The sequence below is a fragment of the Carcharhinus amblyrhynchos genome, chromosome 7 (assembly GCF_965287045.1).
Source record: "Carcharhinus amblyrhynchos chromosome 7, sCarAmb.v2.hapA, whole genome shotgun sequence".
In the NCBI taxonomy this organism is placed as follows: Eukaryota; Metazoa; Chordata; class Chondrichthyes; order Carcharhiniformes; family Carcharhinidae; genus Carcharhinus; species Carcharhinus amblyrhynchos.
In genome coordinates this window covers 97,079,869-97,099,746 of record NC_137330.1, presented here as the reverse complement: position 1 = coordinate 97,099,746, position 19,878 = coordinate 97,079,869, and the positions used below count along the sequence as shown (strand labels likewise).

Genomic DNA, 19,878 nt, shown 5'->3' with positions numbered 1-19,878 from the left:
TTTCAATTAAATTGCTACCCTTGACTTTCCCAGTGATAGAAAGGAGATACTATCAGTGTGAGCTTGTTGGGGTGCCAATAATGGAGACAAGTGCACTGGTGGTGGAGGACATGAATATGAAGTTCAATGGCAGTGGTGAGTTGGTGCTAATTGGACAATATCAAGTTTCTTGCTGTTTCTTCACCCATCCAGCTAAGTGGTGAGTGTTTTATTAGTCTTTCCTGTAGCCTTGTAGATAACGGAGAGATTTTAGAACATAGAAAAACTACAACACAAACAGGCCCTTCGGCCCACAAGTTGCACCGATCACATCGCTACCTACTAGATTTACCCATAACCGTCAATCCTATTAAGTCCCATGTACTCATTCAGAAGTCTCTTAAAAGACCCTATCAAATTTGCCTCCACCACCATCGAAGGCAGCCAGTTCCATTCACCCACCACCCTCTGAGATTTTATGTAGTGCAAGGACCTTGAAGATTAAGGAACTATTCTACATGTTGCTGAATACCCAGTCTCTACTGCTCCAGTAATCATGAATTTGATTTGTCCACTTAGCAGATGAAGTAATGGTATTAATGGTCAGCAGGTGGTTTGACAATTTCTTGTTTGAGATGGTCTTCACTTGATATGGTTGTTACCCTACCATTTGTCAGCTTGAGCCAGAATATGTTTAAAATACAGGAGGGTCTGGATAATTCCATTAGTGCAAGAACTCAGAACAAGGATCAAAGTTGTAGACCATCTCCCAAAAAACCCAACATCATTCAGATGCAAAGAAGATCTTTGATAAAGCAGCAGAAAATGATTAGCTAAGGATGGAGGAACTCTTGCATCAATATCCTGAGCTGTGATGACTTCCAACAACCTGGAGGCTCTTCACTCTGTTGAGTGAATTCTGATGGTCCCTGTGAACTTTGCCGCCTGCAATCTCCATCACGGAATTGACTCCAGTTCTGATTGGGCTCCGCACTGCTATTGTTGGACAGGATGTAGAGATGCCCATTGGATTGGGGTAAGCACAGTAAGAAATCTCACAACACCAGGTTAAAGTCCAACAGATTTATCTGGTAGCATGAGATTTCAGAGCGCTGCTCCTTCATCAGGTGAGTGGGAGTTGGGTTCACAAACAGGGTATATATATCCAAAAGAGAAAATGCTGGAAAATTTCAGCAGGTCTGCCAGCATCTGTAAGGAGAGAAAAGAGCTGATGTTCTGAGTCCAGACGACCTTTTGTCAAAGCTTTGCCAAAGGGTTGTCTCCATGTGAAACGTCAGCACTTTTCTTTCCTTACAGATCCTGGCAGACCTGCTGAGATTTTTTAGCATTTTCTCTTTTGGTTCCAGATTCCAGCATCTGCAGTAACTTGCTTTTATCCATATACATAGACACAGGCTCAATAATGGTTGAATGCGAGTCTTTACAGATAATCAAGTCTTTACAAGTGCAGACAATGCAAGTAGAGAGAGAGTTAAGTGCAAGTTAAAGAGGTGTGAATTGTCTCAAGCCAGGACAGTTAGTGAGATTTTGCAAGTCCAGGCAAGTTGTGGGGGTTACAGATAGTGTGACATGAACCCAAGATCCCGGTTGAGGCCGTCCTCATGTGTACAAGACTTGGCTATCAGTCTCTGCTCGACAATTATGCACTGTCTTGTATCTTAAGGCCACCTTGGTGAAGGCTCATCTGAAGATCAGAGGCTGAATGCTGAAGTGTTCTCCAACAGGAAGGGAACACTCCTGCCCGGTGATTGTCGAGCGATGTTCATTCATCTGTTGTCGTAGTGTCTGCATGGTCTCGCCAATGTACCATGCCTCGGGACATCCTTTCCTGCAGCGTATCAGGTAGACAACGGTGGCTGAGTCACAGGAGTACAACGTCCCGAGGCATGGTACATTGGCGGGACCATGCAGACGCTATGACAACGGATGAATGAATACCACTCAGCAATCACCAGGCAGGAGAGTTCCTTCCACTCAGAGAACACTCCAGCAGTCACAGGCATTCAGCCTCTGATTTTCGGGTAAGCGTTCTCCAAGGTGGCCTTTAAGACACATGACAATGCATAATTGTCGAACAGACACTGATAGTCAAGTTCCGCACACATGAGGGCGGTGTCAACCAGGATCTTGGGATCACGTCATTATCTGTTACCCCCACAATTTGCATGGGTTTGCAAAATCTCACTAACTGTCCTGGCTGGAGACAATTCACACCTTTTTAATCCTGTACTTAACCTTCTCTCCACTTGCATTGTCTGCACCTGTAAAGACTTGATTATCTGTTAAGACTCGCATTCCAACCATTATCTTGTAATTGAGTTTGTGTCTATATATTCTCTATTTGTGAACCCAATTCCCACTCACCCAGTGAAGGAGCAATGCTCTGAAAGTTCGTGCTACCAAATAAACCTGTTGGACTTTAACCTGTCTTATTGTTAGACCGGTACTGCCTTAATGTCAGAAAGCTACATTCACGTTTTGTCTGGCATTGAGTGTGTGGAATATATATTTTTTAAATATTAAAATAGTTCTTAAATTTGTAAACTTAAATATTTACTTTCACTGTTTGCACATTTTGTTTCTGTAATAATCTATATTGAGCCATGTAAAGTTCCAAAGTGTAAGATGCAATTTAAGATGCAATGACATTGAACCAGGGGATCACATCTTTTTCTGGGTTAGAAGTGGGGGTAAAAATCAGTTAGGTTTCTCACAATGCGTTGGTATAGAGGACAGGTAGACCTGATTGAAATCAACACCCTCACTTTACAGTCAAGTAGCCTATATGCACGTAATGTTTAGGCCCAAGCATGAGGAAGACTGATGCTATCAAAGGGACACATTTCTAGTGAGAAAACAAAGGGAGAGCACAAGTTGTGGACAACGACATTGGAGAATGAGGTGGACCAGAACCAAAAGGCTTGAACTGGGTTGCAACCATAATACTGCTGGTGCCTTTGTCCAGGAGGGTCCCTGCTAGTTTAACATTGCAATATTTATGTCTGATACTAGTGTAAATTTTGACTTGTATTTATCAAACAAGATAATATGATCTGGAAGCCACATTGTCATAAATGAATTGACTTTAATTACTCATTTGCTGTTCTGTGCAAGGAAATGTTTGAACAGATGATCTTCAAATAAGAAATAGATAAAGAAAGTAATGTTTCGATAGTGTCAAGGTTGGCACATAGGGTATGTCTCTTCAGTGAAATCTTACACAATGGGCTGTGATAAGCAAACTCAGAAGTTGACAGGATCCCAAGAATGAGTAGCATCCAGACTTATGGTTAGCAGATTCACTTGGTTGAACAACAATTGACTGCAAGATGAGTGTGCTGTGCGATAAGGCAACTGGTGCTTTCTAATAGAAATTGCAAGGATACCAAGTTGTCAACTCAGCAGGAAGAAACCATTTTATCAAACATGACACCTTTTCTTCAAAAAATAAAGTTTATATAAAGCCTGGAGACAGGGGCAAAATCTCACTGGAGTAAGATGCTGACTGCCCTCTAACAGTGATAAGAAAGGAAATGAAGGGAAAAGATCTGTGTTAACAGAAAAACATCCACAGAAGAATGAAACTTGCCGCAGTTCACAGATAATTCATGTGTCCTGATAGACCATCCTTATTGTCGCATTCTCTTGTTCTGCAATGGTCAGTGATGTTGGCTGGTTGGAATATCTGAAACTGGTCACAAATACTTAGGGACACTGCATTAGGTATTCTTGGCTGAGAGACCTGACATCCATTAGCTGTTGAAACACTTGGACCTGAGAGAAAAAGTGCTTGATTTTGACAGCTCTGACCTATGCTATCAATGTTTATTTATACAAGATAACAGATTTCAATTGCTTGCAGTGTCAGTTATTGATACTTTAATGGTCTGGGTGATTGTTAGTTTAACTTGTCTTTAAAGCATTTTTTACACATTCTATTTTCATTGCTTTGATAAAGTGCGTAGTGGGTGAATGCACGTGGAAGTGCCGCTGTTTGACATGGGATATAGGGGGGAGTGGGGGAAGATGAAGGACTAAAAGGTGTTGTTTGTTGCATAATCTGGCATGGGGGCATCAGGGGCCATGGGGGAGTTGGTGAATGGCATAACAGCAAAGAACAAAGAAAAGTACAGCACAGGAACAGGCCATTCGGCCCTCCAAGCCTGCACCGATCACGATGCCTGCCTAAACTAAAACCGTATGCACTTACGGAGCCCGTATCCTTCCATTCCCATCTTATTCATGCATTTGTCTTGTTGCTCCTTAAATGCCACTATCATATCTGCTCCCACCATTTGCCCCGGCAGAGCCTTTCAGACATTCACCACCCTCTGTGTAAAAAACTTGCTTCGCACATCTCCTCTAAACTTTTCCCCATGCACCTTAAATCTATGTCCCCTAGTCCTTGACTTTTCTACCTTAGGAAAGAGCATAAATAGGGCATGGGGCGTGTGGAGGGTGAGAGGGCATAATGGGAGTGGGCTACAGGGATTTTCTGTTTCCATCGTAACTGAGACAAAGCCCCACAGCACCAAAGCGGGCTTTTGAACTGCCCTCGTCCACACACATCAGCCCCTGTGACTGCCTCTGAACAGACTTCCAGCTCGGCTGATCCAACTACAACCCATAACTTCCCCCCACCTTCCCCACAATGAAAGTCCCACCCCTGAAAATCCATTTATAACTTCACAAAACCGTGGACATTTACAAAATAGAAGGAGGCCACTTGACCACACTTCACCCTGAGGCAGGTGGGCCTATGTCTGTTACACAACCCAGAAGTTCTAACTCCAGAAAAATCTCATTTATTCATCAGTTCTCACATCTCCAAGATATCTCAACGTGTATCACAGCTAATTGATTCCCTTTAAAGGTGTCGGCAAAAATGACAGGCAATCCGTTGATGGTATGGTGCCCTACATACAAAAATGTAAATTAGGAGCAGGAGTGGGCCACTGGAGCCTGTTCCTCCAATCATCATGATCATGGCTGCTCTGTTTATTTATTAGTCACAAGTAGGCTTACACTAACAGTGCAATGAAGTTACTGTGAAAATCCCCTAGTCACCGCAATCCAGAGTCTGTTTGAGTACACTGAGGGAGGATTTAGCATGGCCAATGCACCCTAACCAGCATGTCTTTAGGACTGCGGGAGAAAACTGGCACATCCATGGGAAACCCAGGCAAACACGGTGAGAACGTCGCACAGCGACCCAAGCCGGGAATCAAACCCAGGTCCTTGGCACTGTGAGGCAAAAATGTTAACCACTGTCCCACTGTGCTGCCCCAACTCCTCAACTGTGATCCCAACCCCTCAATTTCTGTAAACGAAATGCAATGATGACTAGTTAATCTGTTGGTGTTGGTTATGGGATGTTTGTAAACTCAGAGAGTCATGGGATATCTTCTAAATAACTTTGTGCTAGGAGGGATGTGATTCTGACAGAGTCTGCAGAAGAGATATTCATCAGGCTGTTGCCAGAATTGGAAAATTCCATCTCTGAAGAATAATGGATAGAATAAAGGTGTTTCCTGGGGAATAGAGGCAATTGAGGGGTGATTTAATTGAGGTGCTTAAAGTAATGAGGGACCTAAGGGTGACACGGTGGCACACTTGTTATCATTGCTGCCTCACAGCCCCAGGGACCCAGGTTCGATTCCTGGCTTGGGTCACTGTCTGTGCAGAGTTCTCCCCGTGCCTGTGTGGGTTTCCTCTGGGTGCTCTGTTTCCTCACACAGTCCAAAAATGTACAAGTTACATGGAACGGCCATGCTAAATTACTCTTCCCTGTCAGGGGATTTAATTGAGAGGAAAACGCATGGAGTTATCGGAATTAGGCCGGATGGGATTCTTGTCCATGGAGGCTCGATGGGCCAAATGGTGTAGGGATTCTGTTATTCTGTGATAGGTAGGATGAATGAGAATAGTATTTCCCTTAGCAGTGAGATCAATAAGCAGGAGACATAGATGGGAAGTTGAGAAGAGGGTGCTGGGTGTCTAGCACTCATTGCTTGAGTGTGGTAAAGGCAGAAACCCTTGCTACAATTCTGAAGTAGGCATGTGCCTGAAGTGTTGTAAACTACAGAGTTATAAGCCAAGGGCTGGATAGTGAGATTAGGTTGGATTGCTCCTCTCAGCTGACACTGGCATGATGGGTGGTGGAATCTTGTGCCTTCACCCTCGGTGAAAATGGTGGCAGGGAGTCATTTAATTAGGCAGAAGGAACATGGATGGGGAGGCTGCCATTTTCCACTTCCACCCTGATTAAATCTGGGCAATTTATGCCCTCAGTACTGGCAGCAGCCATCTCCCCAGCGATGACACTGTTGAATAAAGAAGAGCTGCTAGCCTCTGGTTTGCCAGTAGCTCAGAAGAGACAGGGCTTCCATCACTGAGGCCCTTCATTCCATAGTTCACCACTGGGCTGTTAAACGCCAGAGCTGCACAAGGTTGTTGCTGGACTGAACTTAGATTGTGTAGTCAGATCTTGGAGTGAGGCTTAAACATACACCCTATTTATACAGCAGCAGGAAAGAAGTTGAAATTTAGGCCTGGACTTTTATCATCAAGGTAGAACAGGGAAAGTCAGAAACATTCCCAGCTCAGCTGCGCCAGCTCGCAAAAAATGCCTGCTAGGGGCACGTTGCAGGCTGGATTTGGGCCAGTCAATCCAGGAAAAGGTGCAAAGGCAACCACAAGAGCTGCCAGGTGCAGAGGTGGCCTGCTTAAAGGGCATACATAATGAGGCATAGCTGAGAGCCCAAATAGTGATTAAAATATGAAAACACATGCACCTGAGTGGAAGCATTATGATTGACAGTTCAGTCTCTCTGATCCCTGTGGTCAATTTCAAAATGTTTGTTGACACAAGTTAAGTAGTTTCAAAGATTTGCATTTGATCGCTGCAATAGGTCCAGCCAGATTGGAAGTGCCAAAAGTAGGCTTTTGGTTCGACCAACCTACACCCTTTAAAGTAACACACAATATTTTACAGTAATGGGAATCCCAGAATTGGGACTCACTCTCACTTCGTAAAGGGTGGCTGAATCAATCTAATATGGCGAAAATTCAGGCCTTGGAGAGTGTACAATAAAGGGGAAAGAATACTAAATGGAACTTAGAAGGAGCAAGGAAGGAGATCAATATCAGAAGCTAGAAGTGAGCAATTAATTGCCTATTTGATGTCAACCATTTTCTTGGATCCTAAGTATGTGAAAGATGTCAGCTTAACTATGGTCTTCTTTTAAAAGCCTTCTGGAGAATCACAGATACTTGGTTTAAATCCACCATGGTAGAAACAGGGAGCCTTGCCCACCCAGCCACAGGCTGATTGGCTCCGTAAGTATCTCAGAAGCATGGTCCCAATACTAATAAAAGCCTGAGCAAGTTCTCAGCCGTGTTGGCGGTCCCGACACAGGGGAGATTGGCAGGTCAGCACTGAATAGCAGCGGAGACTCACACCCCCACTGCTTGCGGATAGCATTGTTTGCTAAGCATCTGAAAGAATTATCATGGTGTGCAATGGCACTGTCACGGAATTAGCTTCACTCTGATTGATGGGACAGCCCAGCGTGAAATGCGTCTCATGCAGTTCAGTCTTTGAAAATTGTGAAAAACTGCTGAAGAAAAGAGAGCTCGTTTGACAAATTGCTAAAGTTAAAGTTTCAATTTTTTTTCTTTTCTCTTTCTCAATCCTGTCAGTGATTGCAACATGAAATTTAAACCAAAGTGACTTTCTCCAGGGGAGCATTTGTCTTGCACTTTAATAAATTATTTAGTTAATTCGTCATCTGACAAGGAGATTTTATGCCCCTGAGTGTTAAGTATGAATTAGCATTGTAGAAGTCTATACTGCGGAAATGGTCTCGGCGCAGCAGTGGACTTCTGGCACCTCGCCTAGGTAGCCATTATTAATCAGTCAGGCTGGAGAAGGGGCACTGGAAGGTTATTCCACATACACAAGCCCTCACATTCAACCTTAACTCTGTCAGCATATGTCAGCCATGTATGCCCATTCACAGGGTCACTACAGTGCATTCGGGGCAGTAAGCTTATTCTTCCCTCCCCATGCCCAGGAATGTTAGGGCACCCCTAAGAATTAGAAGGCTTCATACTAAATACTAGAGCAATAACAAGAGGAAGAGGAATCGCTGTCTGAAATTTAGTGCAGACAATGATCAATATAAAACTAGATTATAAAGTTCAATTGGCCTTATCTTTCTTGGCCTTAGTGTGTTCTAGCTGATAATATGAATTGGTTCATGATGCAGTGTGACACCAACAGCATGGGTTCACTTCCCATAGTGGCTGAGGTTATTCATGACCCTGATTATTCTGAACCTTGCACTCTCGCCTGAGATGTGATCCTCAGATAAATCACCACCAATTAACTCTAGCCTTTGGTCATCTAGGAGAATGGCAACTTTGTGTTTAGTTGCACTAAAGGGGGCATCAGCATCTTATTCAATAGTTAGGGAAAGTGAACCAATAGGGAAGGCCCTCACTCCCACATGGATTGGTTGAGGAATTTCTATTAAAGTATTTTTCCCTGGGATGTGACATCATTTGCAAGGTCAACATTTGTTGCTCGTCTCCAATATCATGAAGGCATTTGAGGAGTAATTAGAAAATACAACAGGGAGGAGGGAATAGAAGGAAGGATATATCAATAGTTGAGTTGGAACATGGCGGGAGAAGGCTTGTGTGAGCATAAATATCAACATTGACCTATTGGGCTGGATGGCTTGTTCCTGCTGCAAATTACATGGAATATTTGTCCTCCACACCAACAATAGCCCAACTCCCATGAGTTTAATTTGTTTCATATTCACTTTATTCCTCTTTCCTTCAGTTACACACCCATTCTTAATAGTTAATAGAGGGCTGCATCTTACAAGTTCCTACTGAGCGGTTTTTAGCAGTGTGGCAGGAAAGGATGGAAGGGGATCTGTAATTGGTCAGGTGGCAAGCCCACTACCTCCCCAGCATTCCTGAGCCAGTCCTCATAATAAGCGAGCTATGCAGGTGCCAAAATTGGCCTATTTAAGTGAATAATTAAAAGATCAATTGACAATCTGATTGAACTAAATAATATACTGCCTGCACCAAAATGTGGGTTGGAGTGGGTAGTCTGGTGGGAGTGGTCACGTTGGTTTTTCTTAAGGGCTGCATTAAAAAAGGCAGGAAGAAAGGGGTGTTACCTCATTCAGGAGATGCGCTGCACTGATCAAGGGTGCCACATCCAAGATGTCACTCCCACTCCCTTCCTTCTCCACTCCTGTCCTCAAAAATTCAACACCCCACACCCCCATGCCCTGCATCCACCCTGCAACCCTCCCACCCAGGTTCTAGGATTGCTCCCTGTCTAAAAATTCCTGGATTTAGCTAACCTGGGCAACTTTGATTGATTTCTTCAAGGCTTTTTCCTGCAGTCCCAGCAGCACCCACTATTGTGGTCTGGCGCTGTTGTGGAGACTGATAGAGATCAGCTCCCAAGTACAAGACTTCCTCCCACTGAGGGGCAGATGTTTCACTGGTAAGCAAGTTAGCCTGCCCACTCACAGGCAATAGCTGCATGGAGTGGGCTTCTTCAGTGCATGTAGCCTTCCAGCTGACTTTCCTTTCAGGGGGGAACAACAGTCCATCCCCTGCCTCCCTTCACCACTCCTGCTCCCCATAAAATGTCTCTGCTGTTTGCTTCAATCACTGTCTTCATTATTGTATTTTATATGTGTAAAAATGTTTCTCTTGCTCACTCCTAAATCTCTTACATTTAATTTCATTTGTCATTCTGTTCCAGAAACACTCAAACACAGAAAACAATCTCTTTCTGTGCCTTCTGTCACATGCCTTCATAATTTTAAACACCTCCATCAAATTACCCCTTGATTTCCTCTATGCCAATGAAAACCACTCAACATTTGAAAAATGTTCCTGATGTTTGTTTTTTTGTCCTTCCTTACATCAGTTGGCATCTTAACAAATTTGCACTCTGCCTTTCCCATTGCCTCAACATCTTCCCTATGTTAGTGTGGGAGTGGGGTCCAAAACTGCAGACACTATTCCAACTGCTGTCTTTCTAAGACTTTGTGTAGAGTCACTATTACATCTCCACTTCTTAATTTCTATACACTTGCCAGTTTTCCATTCCTTTTCTTTATCATCTTATTCACAAGAGATGCTGCTTTCAACGTCTTTGAAACCTAAACCTCCTTTGTTCTTTCACATCACCAAACTTTATTAACACTTCTATCTTGTTTTTACAAAAACACACCATTTCACATTTACTGGCATGGAATTCCTTTGGCCACTTTTTTTTTTAAACGTTCCTTCCACAATCTCATCAATATTCTCGTGCTGCCTTCTGTGGTCCACAGAATTGTGTACTCAGTTTGAGGTTGAATACATTTGGCCCAGAGCAGATTGAGACAGTGGCTGGGGATGAGAATGGAGTCAATGACAAGGGTACTGCTGCATGAATCGAATGACTTGTTGAAACATTCTTCACTTGGGATATTTCTGGTTTAGGATGTAGCCTATAGCTTTTCATATAATTTGACTTCAAATCAGCAGTTAATAAATGCACTGATCATTTGAACTCAACCAAGAAAGTCAAGAGTCCCAGGTTACAATACTCTGGGTAAGAAGTGACATGGCTGGGGGCATGGGGTAGGGGAAATATTCAAGTGTTGCTTTTTCTATCTACTAGTCATTGTCATTTCAAGGTTTAGGCACCAGATGAGGGCAGATAATGCTCTCTATAATGTCTTCGTTGGGCAATAAGATTGCCTAGTCTGGGTTGGCACTAAGTCATGTGGTGCACTTCACAAAATAGGTGTATGAAATAAGAATTTGGACCAAAGGAATGCAAATCAAGAGCATCCCAAAAAACCGTAACAGTTAACATGCTCGACATGTTGCCATTCAGGTTTTCTGCTCAAAGGTGATGTTACTGTCCAAAATTTCATTCTCACACTGTCAGATCCTACACTCCTATTTCATACCCCTATGTACTGTACAGCTGCCTCATACTTTGGAGGTAAAGAAGTGAGTGTATATATCTGATTCTAGCAACTGAAATGCTGGAATTAGTGGAGTACTTGTTTCCAATAACATCAAATCTGCATATGGTTCAGTTTTTTTCTCCTTAAAATAATGAACAACTGCTTTCTTCCTCTCATGTGGAGAAGGATGAATATTTGTGAGAAATAATTAACTAAGAATCTTATTTTCTGTGCAATGAAATATGTCTACCTTGTAGCAAAACGTTGCCGTCCCCCTTTCCCCGTACAGAAAATCACAGAACTAACAATTTCTTCCATTGAGAAAAAGATACAGAAGTCTGAGGTCAGATACCAACCGACACAAGAACAGTTTCTTCCCTGCTGCCATCAAATTTTTCAATGGACCTACCCTGCGTTAAGTTGATCTTGGACCAAAGGAATACAAATCAAGAACATCCCAAATATAATGTAACAGTTGACATGCTCGCCATGGTACTATTCAAGTTTTCTGCTCAGGTTTAATTTTTGGACCTTGCTCTAACTGTAATTCTAGCTATAGCTATAACACCCTAGCTATAACTGTAAACACTACATTCCGTACTCTCTCATTTCCTTCTCCATGAACGGTGCGTTTTGTCTGTATAGTGCGCAAGAAACAATACTTTTCACTGTATGTTAATACATGTGACAATAATAAATCAAATCAAATCAAAATTTAGCTTATATCAGATAAGACAAATGGTTCCTCTTGACAAATAATTTCTTCCTGCCTCATGTCTGAAAGACACCTTTATGAAATTAAATATACAACACGTACTGGGAAATACTTTGAATGCAACTTTAAAAAAAATACACCCGTCCACTGACACTAAAGATGGGTGCACCGTCCAAGCCTGAAATAAGCTTAAATTTCTTTCCATTGAATGTCGTGGTCGTACTGCAGATTCAGTATCAATTTCCTTCTGCCTAACAGACAATACAGTGTTGCTTGTGAAGGCAAACATCATAATCATCATAATCATCTCCAGGAAAGCATTTTACTTTATTTAGATGCAAAATTCAATTTTTAAAGCACGAAAGAAACTTGTTCAAACCATTACACCAGTTCAAAATATAAAGGTGCGGATGATAGACTTTCTACTATTTCCCTTTCTCTTCTTATCTGTACTTATTTTGCTAAACTTCAAGAACAATGGAACTAATACTCAGCACATCGGAACTGACTGTAAGCCCACAAACAATCTCAAAGAACACTAGTGATACCCAAGTCCCTCGCATGTGCATTTTAGTGCATATTGTGACAGGCCTTTGTGTTTTGTCAGTCTATAGTATCTATAGTTCACAACTCCTTACTCACATTAATCTTAAAAATGCAGAGAGTACTGCACTGGCCGGCGCAGTATATAACTGCAGCAATTGCATCATGTTCAAGAACATGCATTTGAAGCAAGGTGAAAAGCATTTGTTGGTAATAGTGGGGGATGGGTGCGTAGTTATCCTAATTTACAGCGCTGCATGATAAACTACCATCTCTCTCCAACTATGCCTGTTCCACACAAAAAACCCTGCTATGACTAATTAATAGCCTTTCTTAAGATGTTTTCTATGAAACCACATTTTCTATTCTTCAGACCATGTGTGCAGTGGAACGGTATAATGTGTAAAATTCAATTAACTGCCTTCATTTTTCTTCTGGACAGCATTCATCGTTTACACGGTGTCAGCAGCACAGTAGGGGCACTAAAAAAAGAGATGCTGGTTTAACATACTTATCTACACCAGAAACCCAGTCAAAAATGTCTTTCTGAAAATCAGTTACTTCCCCTCCCCCGGTATTAGCAAGAGTTTACCTCAGACGGAGATGACAAGACAGCACAGAGGTGTTGAAACAAAAGGGGGGACAAAATCAACAAAAAGAAATCAGTGACTTTTGACAACATTTGCAAAAACATAGTGGCATTGCCAAAACTCACTGAAGGCATCATGTTACCTGGCTATGACAAACAGCACACAACTGACACCCAAGTAAGCCAGCAGAATATACATCCAGATATCAGGGGAGAGAGGATTCAGGAAGGAGAAAACGCCAGGGTTTGTACCGTTGGGCTTTCGGTACAAAATACTTATTCCCAGAGTCATGAACGGCTTTGAGAAGTCAATGACCTTCTCTCGGACGTAGGTGATAGTCAGGGGTGCAACTGCAAGATCAGCTTTCTGTGAATAGAAATAGAGAAAGAGAAAAGATGCAGTCAATATGTCAACAGAGGCAAACCAATGTAACAACATAATATTGGTTGCAAGAAAGTGAACTGAAAAATTTTCAAATCCAGCAGAGTGGAAACCATCATTAATTAATTTGAGGCATTTTGTCAATGGATTGGGCACCAATGAATATTGTTGCCAATACCAAACATTGAAAAAGTCTAAGCCACTTCTCCCACAAAACCTCTATAGTGTGTTTCATTCAATATGCAAGGGGTCTCATGTGCTATACATGCAGGGAGTGAGAGGATACTTCCCTTTTATGTTATAGGTGCTATTCGCAAAGTGTTATAGCAAACACAAGCGGTGAGTGTGACCATTGCAGTTTTGGATTTTCTCAGATCCAATGCCACCAGTTACTTTCTTAAGAAGACCTCAGGGACCTATCAACCTGGAGCGAATCTTTATCTGTCTTTTACCGAGATGAATAATGGCATGACACACAGATCATTGCATTGAGCCCTTATTCTGTAAACCAGTTACTGGGATGTTTCATGAGCTGTTATATAAATTCACCTCTCTTTACAGACTGTCGAGTGGATAAGCATTCCATTGGCCAGCAGCACTGAGAGGCTGGATTTCCTCCACAGAGAGGGGTAGCAGTCACAACCCATTCAGCCCGCACATACTGCGTTATGGCTGCAAGGTGGGCTGACATGGAAAAAGTCAATGTAGAGCGTGTCAATATGAAGCAAGTCAATGTGGAGATAGTCAGCTCCAAGCTAATTTTACTTCTAGACAAGGGATTGCCAGCAGCCCATTTCCCCTCCTACTATGCTGTCCTTGCTTTCTCTCTAACTATAGCCAGGACTATACATTTCCTCACTGTAATCTGAGATTAGTGTGATTTTGCTTGTCAGAGTTTGCATAGAACTTCAAGTCGTTTGGCTGATGATTGAATTAGCAACATACTGGCCAGGATTTTTAGGATGGCAGGGTTTCCCGTCCCTCCATCCAAAGAGTCGACATGGAACACATCCCTCCCGACACACTATGGCCACAATCTGACTGGTCAGCAACTCTCTAATTCCTGTGGTATCAGAAGCTGCAATGGACAGGACTAGGGCTACATGCAGCCTCTGAAGTCGAAAGGTTTGGGATGTCAAAGCAGGAAATGTAGGGGATGTTGAGGTGGGAGTGGAGAGTGGGAGATTTGAGTGTCGGAGGAAAGGCCCAAAGTGGAGGGAACTTCCATGATTTCCAGATTTCTTAAGGGGAGTGACAATGGGGAGGCGGTGGCCTACTAGTATTATCACTAGACTATGAATCCAGAAACTCAGCGAATGTTCTGGGGACCCGGGTTTCAATCCCGCCATGGCAGACAGTGAAATTTGAATTCCATAAAAATTATCTGGAATTAAGGATCTACCTTGAAACCATTGCCGATTGTCAGAAAAATCCACCTGGTTCACAAAGGTTCTTCAGGGAAGGAAATCTGTCGTCCTTACCTGGCCTAACCTACATGTGACTCCAGAGTCACAGCAATGTGGTTGACTCTCAACTGCCCTCGAGAAACTAGGGATGGGCAATAAATGCTGGCCAGCAAATGATGCCATGTCCCATGAATGAATAAAATAAAACTAAAGTTAAAGGACGGCATCTGACGAGGGTGCTGACCCCGTTCCCACCTGAAGCCTAAACCTAATTATTTTTGGGCTCCCCCCATGCGTAGTAACTTATTCTACCCACCTACAAATTGAACTAAAAAAGAAACGGTGTTTTAGTGTTTGAAAATTAGTGACTTAAGGACTTTAGTTGGGATAAGGGCTGACGGGCCATCTCAGGCCTCACCTGTCCTAGTGTATGATTGTTGAGAAGTCAGGACAGTTAGGAACCCAGAGGGAAGCCCATCTGTGACATTGCACGCTCACCCTACCCTTCTCCCACCCAGAAACTGCCAGCAGGGAAGTGTAAAATTCAGGCTTTAGTCTACTTTCATACCCAGCCCCCTCCCTTTCCTCTCTCTCTTAACTGTTACTTTGTCTGAGATGATCCCTGAGTTATCAATCATATAGATTAAACTTTCCTAGAGCCAGTTGTCAAAGGCACTACTCTTGATTTGAGATATTAAAACAGAAAATGCTGCAAGTGCTTCACAAGCTGGCAACAACTGTAGAGATGAACGAGTTGAACTTTCAGGTCAATGACTATTCATCGGGGGTTTCGGCTGCTGGTGAACAGCCAGCAGGAGCCCTGCGTTCTCATACCAATTGCCTGAATGGCACTTAATTTGGTGGTTCAGAGAGGGCAGTAGCAGGCCTTCCCCAGATATCAGGACTGCAGGGCCAGAAGTCCCACTGGAGCTGCAACCACTCAGAGGTCAGCAACTCTCCTGTACTCAGCAGCGCTACAGAGGCGGTGGTGGCTGGGGTCAGTACTACATCTAGGCAGAAGATCAAGGAGAGATCCTGGCACTGCTGAGTGATGGTTTGAGGTGAGACACAGGATGGGGGTTGCAGGAGAGGTAGGGTTGAAGTGGTTTGGCGGGAAGGGCAGTGGGTGACTTTCAGTGGGCCAGGCCTTCCAGGGTGGCACAATGGCACACTGAAATGAAGTTACTGTGAAAATCCCCCAGTCGCTACACTGTGGCACCTGTTTGGGTACACTGAGAGAGAATTTAGCACGGCCAATGCAGCTAACCAGCATGTCTTTCAGACTGTGGGAGGAAACTGGAGCACCTGGAGAAAACCACGCAGACATGGGGAGAACATGCAGATTCCGCACAGACGGTGACCCAAGTCGGGAATCAAACCTCAGTCCCCAGTGTTGTGAGGCAGCAATGCTAACCACTGTGTCATGTGCTGATTAGCTTACAGTTCAAACCTCTGTTAAATCTTCCACAATCAGGTGTTGTAACAGGACATGACCTTTTCATTCTTTTACTTCCCATTAGAAAATATTTCCAGAAGTATTTAACAGTGATGCAATTTTTTATTAACTTAGCAACGCCAAGAACTTAAATAAAAGAGTCCAGTCTTCTAAGTAACCTGTCTTGAAACCTCTGAAAAAGACTTTAAAGAAAATACTGAACCATTTACACTTCACTCCTGGTCCATTACTTAATAAATTATTCACAGATTTATTTTGGCATAAAGAACGTTTAAAAGATGCCTATCAGCAACTGTGTGCCTACGAACATTAGTATAATTTGAAGAGCCTCCATCAAACTAATGCTGATAGTAATCATGGGATTTTGTCCCTTATCTTGAGCAGCTGTCTTTCTGGCATTTGAACTCCTCGAACCAGAATAACAGTCCTCAATGTAATTCAATGTTGAGGTTAAAGAAGTATCATTGATTGCACTTTGCTCCTTAATTTGCTACAACTGGAACAGGAGCCATCAAGAAACATTAAAATCAATCCGCAAGTAAACAAAACCTCGAAATTCTCTCAAATCATGCCGGATGAACGGTGAGCAGGAACGTCGAACCTCCGCACAATGTTGCATCATTCAAAGAGAGAAGATAAATCCTTTTAATGAATGCTGTAATGAACACAGCAGTCGTTTTAAGACCAGATAAATGTCGAGCGGATTAATGTTTTAAAGTCCCCGCGATCAGGTGTCGAAATCAGTTTGACAATCAGGGAATCTGAATCCTTCTCAGCATGGAATCAATCTTATCGAAAATCCTATTTCAAACATTAACCATAAAATAAATCGCGCTGAAGGGAAATGTTCTGCACTGGCAAAACGGCCACTTCTCATAACATGGTACTTAAGGTACTTCTCCTTGGTGTTCAGTGTAGTATTCCACTCTGCCCACTGCTCACAAGACAATAAGAAATAGGAGCAGGAAAAAGCCATTCAACTCCTCGAGCCTGCTCCACTGTTCGTCATCGGCAGGGCAGAAAATTTGGCGGACCAGAAAATTTGGCGGACCAGTTAAAGGTCCGAAGACGTCACAGAATCCCTGCAGTGCAGAAGCAGGCTATTTAGCCCATCGACAATTCCACCCAGGCCCTACCCCCGTCACCCCACTAGGGGGCAATGTAGCATGGCCAATCTACCTACACCTTTGGAATGTGGGAGGAAACCGGAGCACCCAGAGGAAGCCCACGCAGACACGGGGAGAATGTGCAAACTCCAAAGAGGCAGTCACCCAAGGCTAGAATTCAACCCGGGTCCCTAGCGCCATGAGGCAGCAGTTTTAACCACTCTGCCACTGTGCTACACATCTTGGGCAGGAATGTCCGGTGTTGGGGTGAGCGTGACGGGAAAATTCCACCCATTAACTTTTCTTTTCCCACAGGTGCTGTCTGACTAGTCAAGCATTTCCACCATCTTCTGTTTTTATTCCAGATCTGCAGCACCTGGAGTACTTTGCCTTTGCATTCCTGTTGAATGCAGGCACCCGTGTAGTATTCCCTCACCCACCACTCACTTTGTGACCCCGAGTAAATATCAGCAGCTTAGAATAGCACCATAGAAGTGGTAGATGCAATAGACAGTGCAATAACAACACAGAATCCTCCCCAACTTGAAAATATGCTAAAGTACCTTGAAGGTCAGTTACCATGACAACACTGTCTCTTTAGGTTACAATAAAAAATCTGATATTTCAAGCATGAAATTAGAAGTATGTAAAAAGAAAATATCTGACGTGGCCCCCTGCAATCAAGTGATTCTTCTTTACATTTCCCTGCATCTCATTATAACGTCGAGATGCAAACAGTTCTGAGATGATATGTATTGTTTGTGACACCCTGTCTCACAGAAAATATATAACATATCCTTTTGGCACCTAAACCAATATCATGAAGATCATCTTGGATACCATTCCTAAAATACAACAGTAACCATCCTATCAAGTATTTGACTGGTTGCAAAGCATTCTGAGACATCCTAGAGTTGCAGAATCATACAATCCCACAGTGCAGAAGGAGGTCATTCGGCCCATCAAGTCTGCACCAACCACAATCCCACCCAGACCCCATCCCCGTAACCCCATGCATGTACCGTAGTTAGTCCTCCCGAGACTAAGGGCCAATTTAGCATGGCCAATCCATCCAACCTGCACGCACATCTTTGGACTGTGGGATGAAGCCGGAGCACTCGGAGGAAACATACAAAGACACGGGGAGAATGTGCAAACTCCACACAGACAGTGACCCAAGCCAGGAATCGCACCCAGGTCCCTGGCACTGTGAGGCAGCAGTGCTAACCACTGTGCCGCCTCTGTGAAAGGCACAACAGAACTACAAGTCTTCCTTATTTACTGCATTAAGAATAATTCCAAGCTACTTACATGATCCATCAGTTCCCTGACCATTCCATTCCACTGTCCTTTTTCATCCTGAACTCCGTATCTCCCATCATCCACGAGCCTGACCTCATAGGTAAACCCGAGGATATTGGACAACTCTTTGAGGAGGTCAATGCAGAATCCCTCGAATCGACTATTTCCATAGAGCGGTTTATCGGACTTTTTAAACATCACGTAAGGCTCTTCCTGCGAAAGGTGATAACAGCAGGGAATCAATGCGAGGACTTCACATGTCACGAGTGACAAATACATTCCAGAGATAACATCCATCAAAACCGCCCTCTGCTAATCAGGTACAAACCCAAGTCAGAGCAGATGCATTTGAAAGACTTCTATTTGTATTCCCTGAAGTCTAGCATTCCCCACAGTGAGAGCTACTGGAACTGAACGATGAGCTGTGGAAAAGGTTTTAATTTGAGATCAGAGCCATTGAATAAAATGCATTTATATTTTGTTTTTGAGAATCCTAGCATTTAAAATTAGCAAGATACAGAAATTACTAAAAAAAACGTTTGACGGGTAGACATTAGAAATAAAAATCATGGTAAACTACCTCCTAGGTAGGATTACCAGCTGACAGCGTATTTAGTTCAGCTTTTCACTGATTGGGAACACAATTTCTGTGCCTCACACACCAAACTGAACAGCAAATCAACAAAAAATGTCAATAGATAAAACATGAAGACAATTAGGAACATAAATAGCTCAGAAGTCCCCCTTCCTTGCAGAAAACATTAATTTTAATGTGAACATGGTACAAACTTTACTGCGTTTGGCTTCTTCCAATACAGTTCCATTTCTGCTTCACTGGCAATTTGGGTCATTTCAAAAAACATCTAAAATATATATGGTTCCCCAAAAACTCCTCATGAACACAGATAAGTAAACAGTCTGATTAAGCTGAAAGATCGGGGGAGGTAAGTGGGGTGGACAAAAGGAGTTTGGGATCCATCATCACCCTACTTTAACTCTCACACTATGAGGGAGCACACGGCCTGTTACTTGGTGCCTCGTGTTTGCAAGATCAGAATTTCAGTGTGCAAAAAAAAATGCAAGGACAAGCTTATATTCTGCAGAAGTGTCCAAATAAATTAATATTTTTGTTTTCATTACTAGTCAATGAAGATGGATCTACTTTGAACCTATTCATAGAATCCCAACAGAGCAGAATGAGGCCATTCCGTCCATCAAACCTGCACTGACAACAATCCCACCCAGGTCTTATCCCCGTATTTACCCTGCTAGTCAATTTAGCATGGCCAATCAACCTGACCCGCATTTCTTTGGACTGTGGGAGGAAACCAGAGCACCCAGAGGAAACTCACACAGCCACTGGGAGAATGTGCAAA

General features: G+C 43.1%; 1 protein-coding gene across 1 annotated transcript in view; it reads right to left on the bottom strand.

The window, feature by feature from the left end:
* The window catches only part of LOC145345151 (glutamate receptor ionotropic, kainate 2), a 442,001-nt gene that overhangs the window by 91,524 nt on the left and 330,599 nt on the right, over nucleotides 1–19,878 (bottom strand). The window contains exons 10-11 of the mRNA XM_080192821.1: nucleotides 18,512–18,715; nucleotides 12,994–13,217 (exon numbers count right to left, since the gene is read on the bottom strand). Of these exons, the coding sequence (XP_080048947.1) occupies nucleotides 12,994–13,217; nucleotides 18,512–18,715 (428 nt within the window). The remainder of the gene's footprint in view (nucleotides 1–12,993; nucleotides 13,218–18,511; nucleotides 18,716–19,878) is intronic.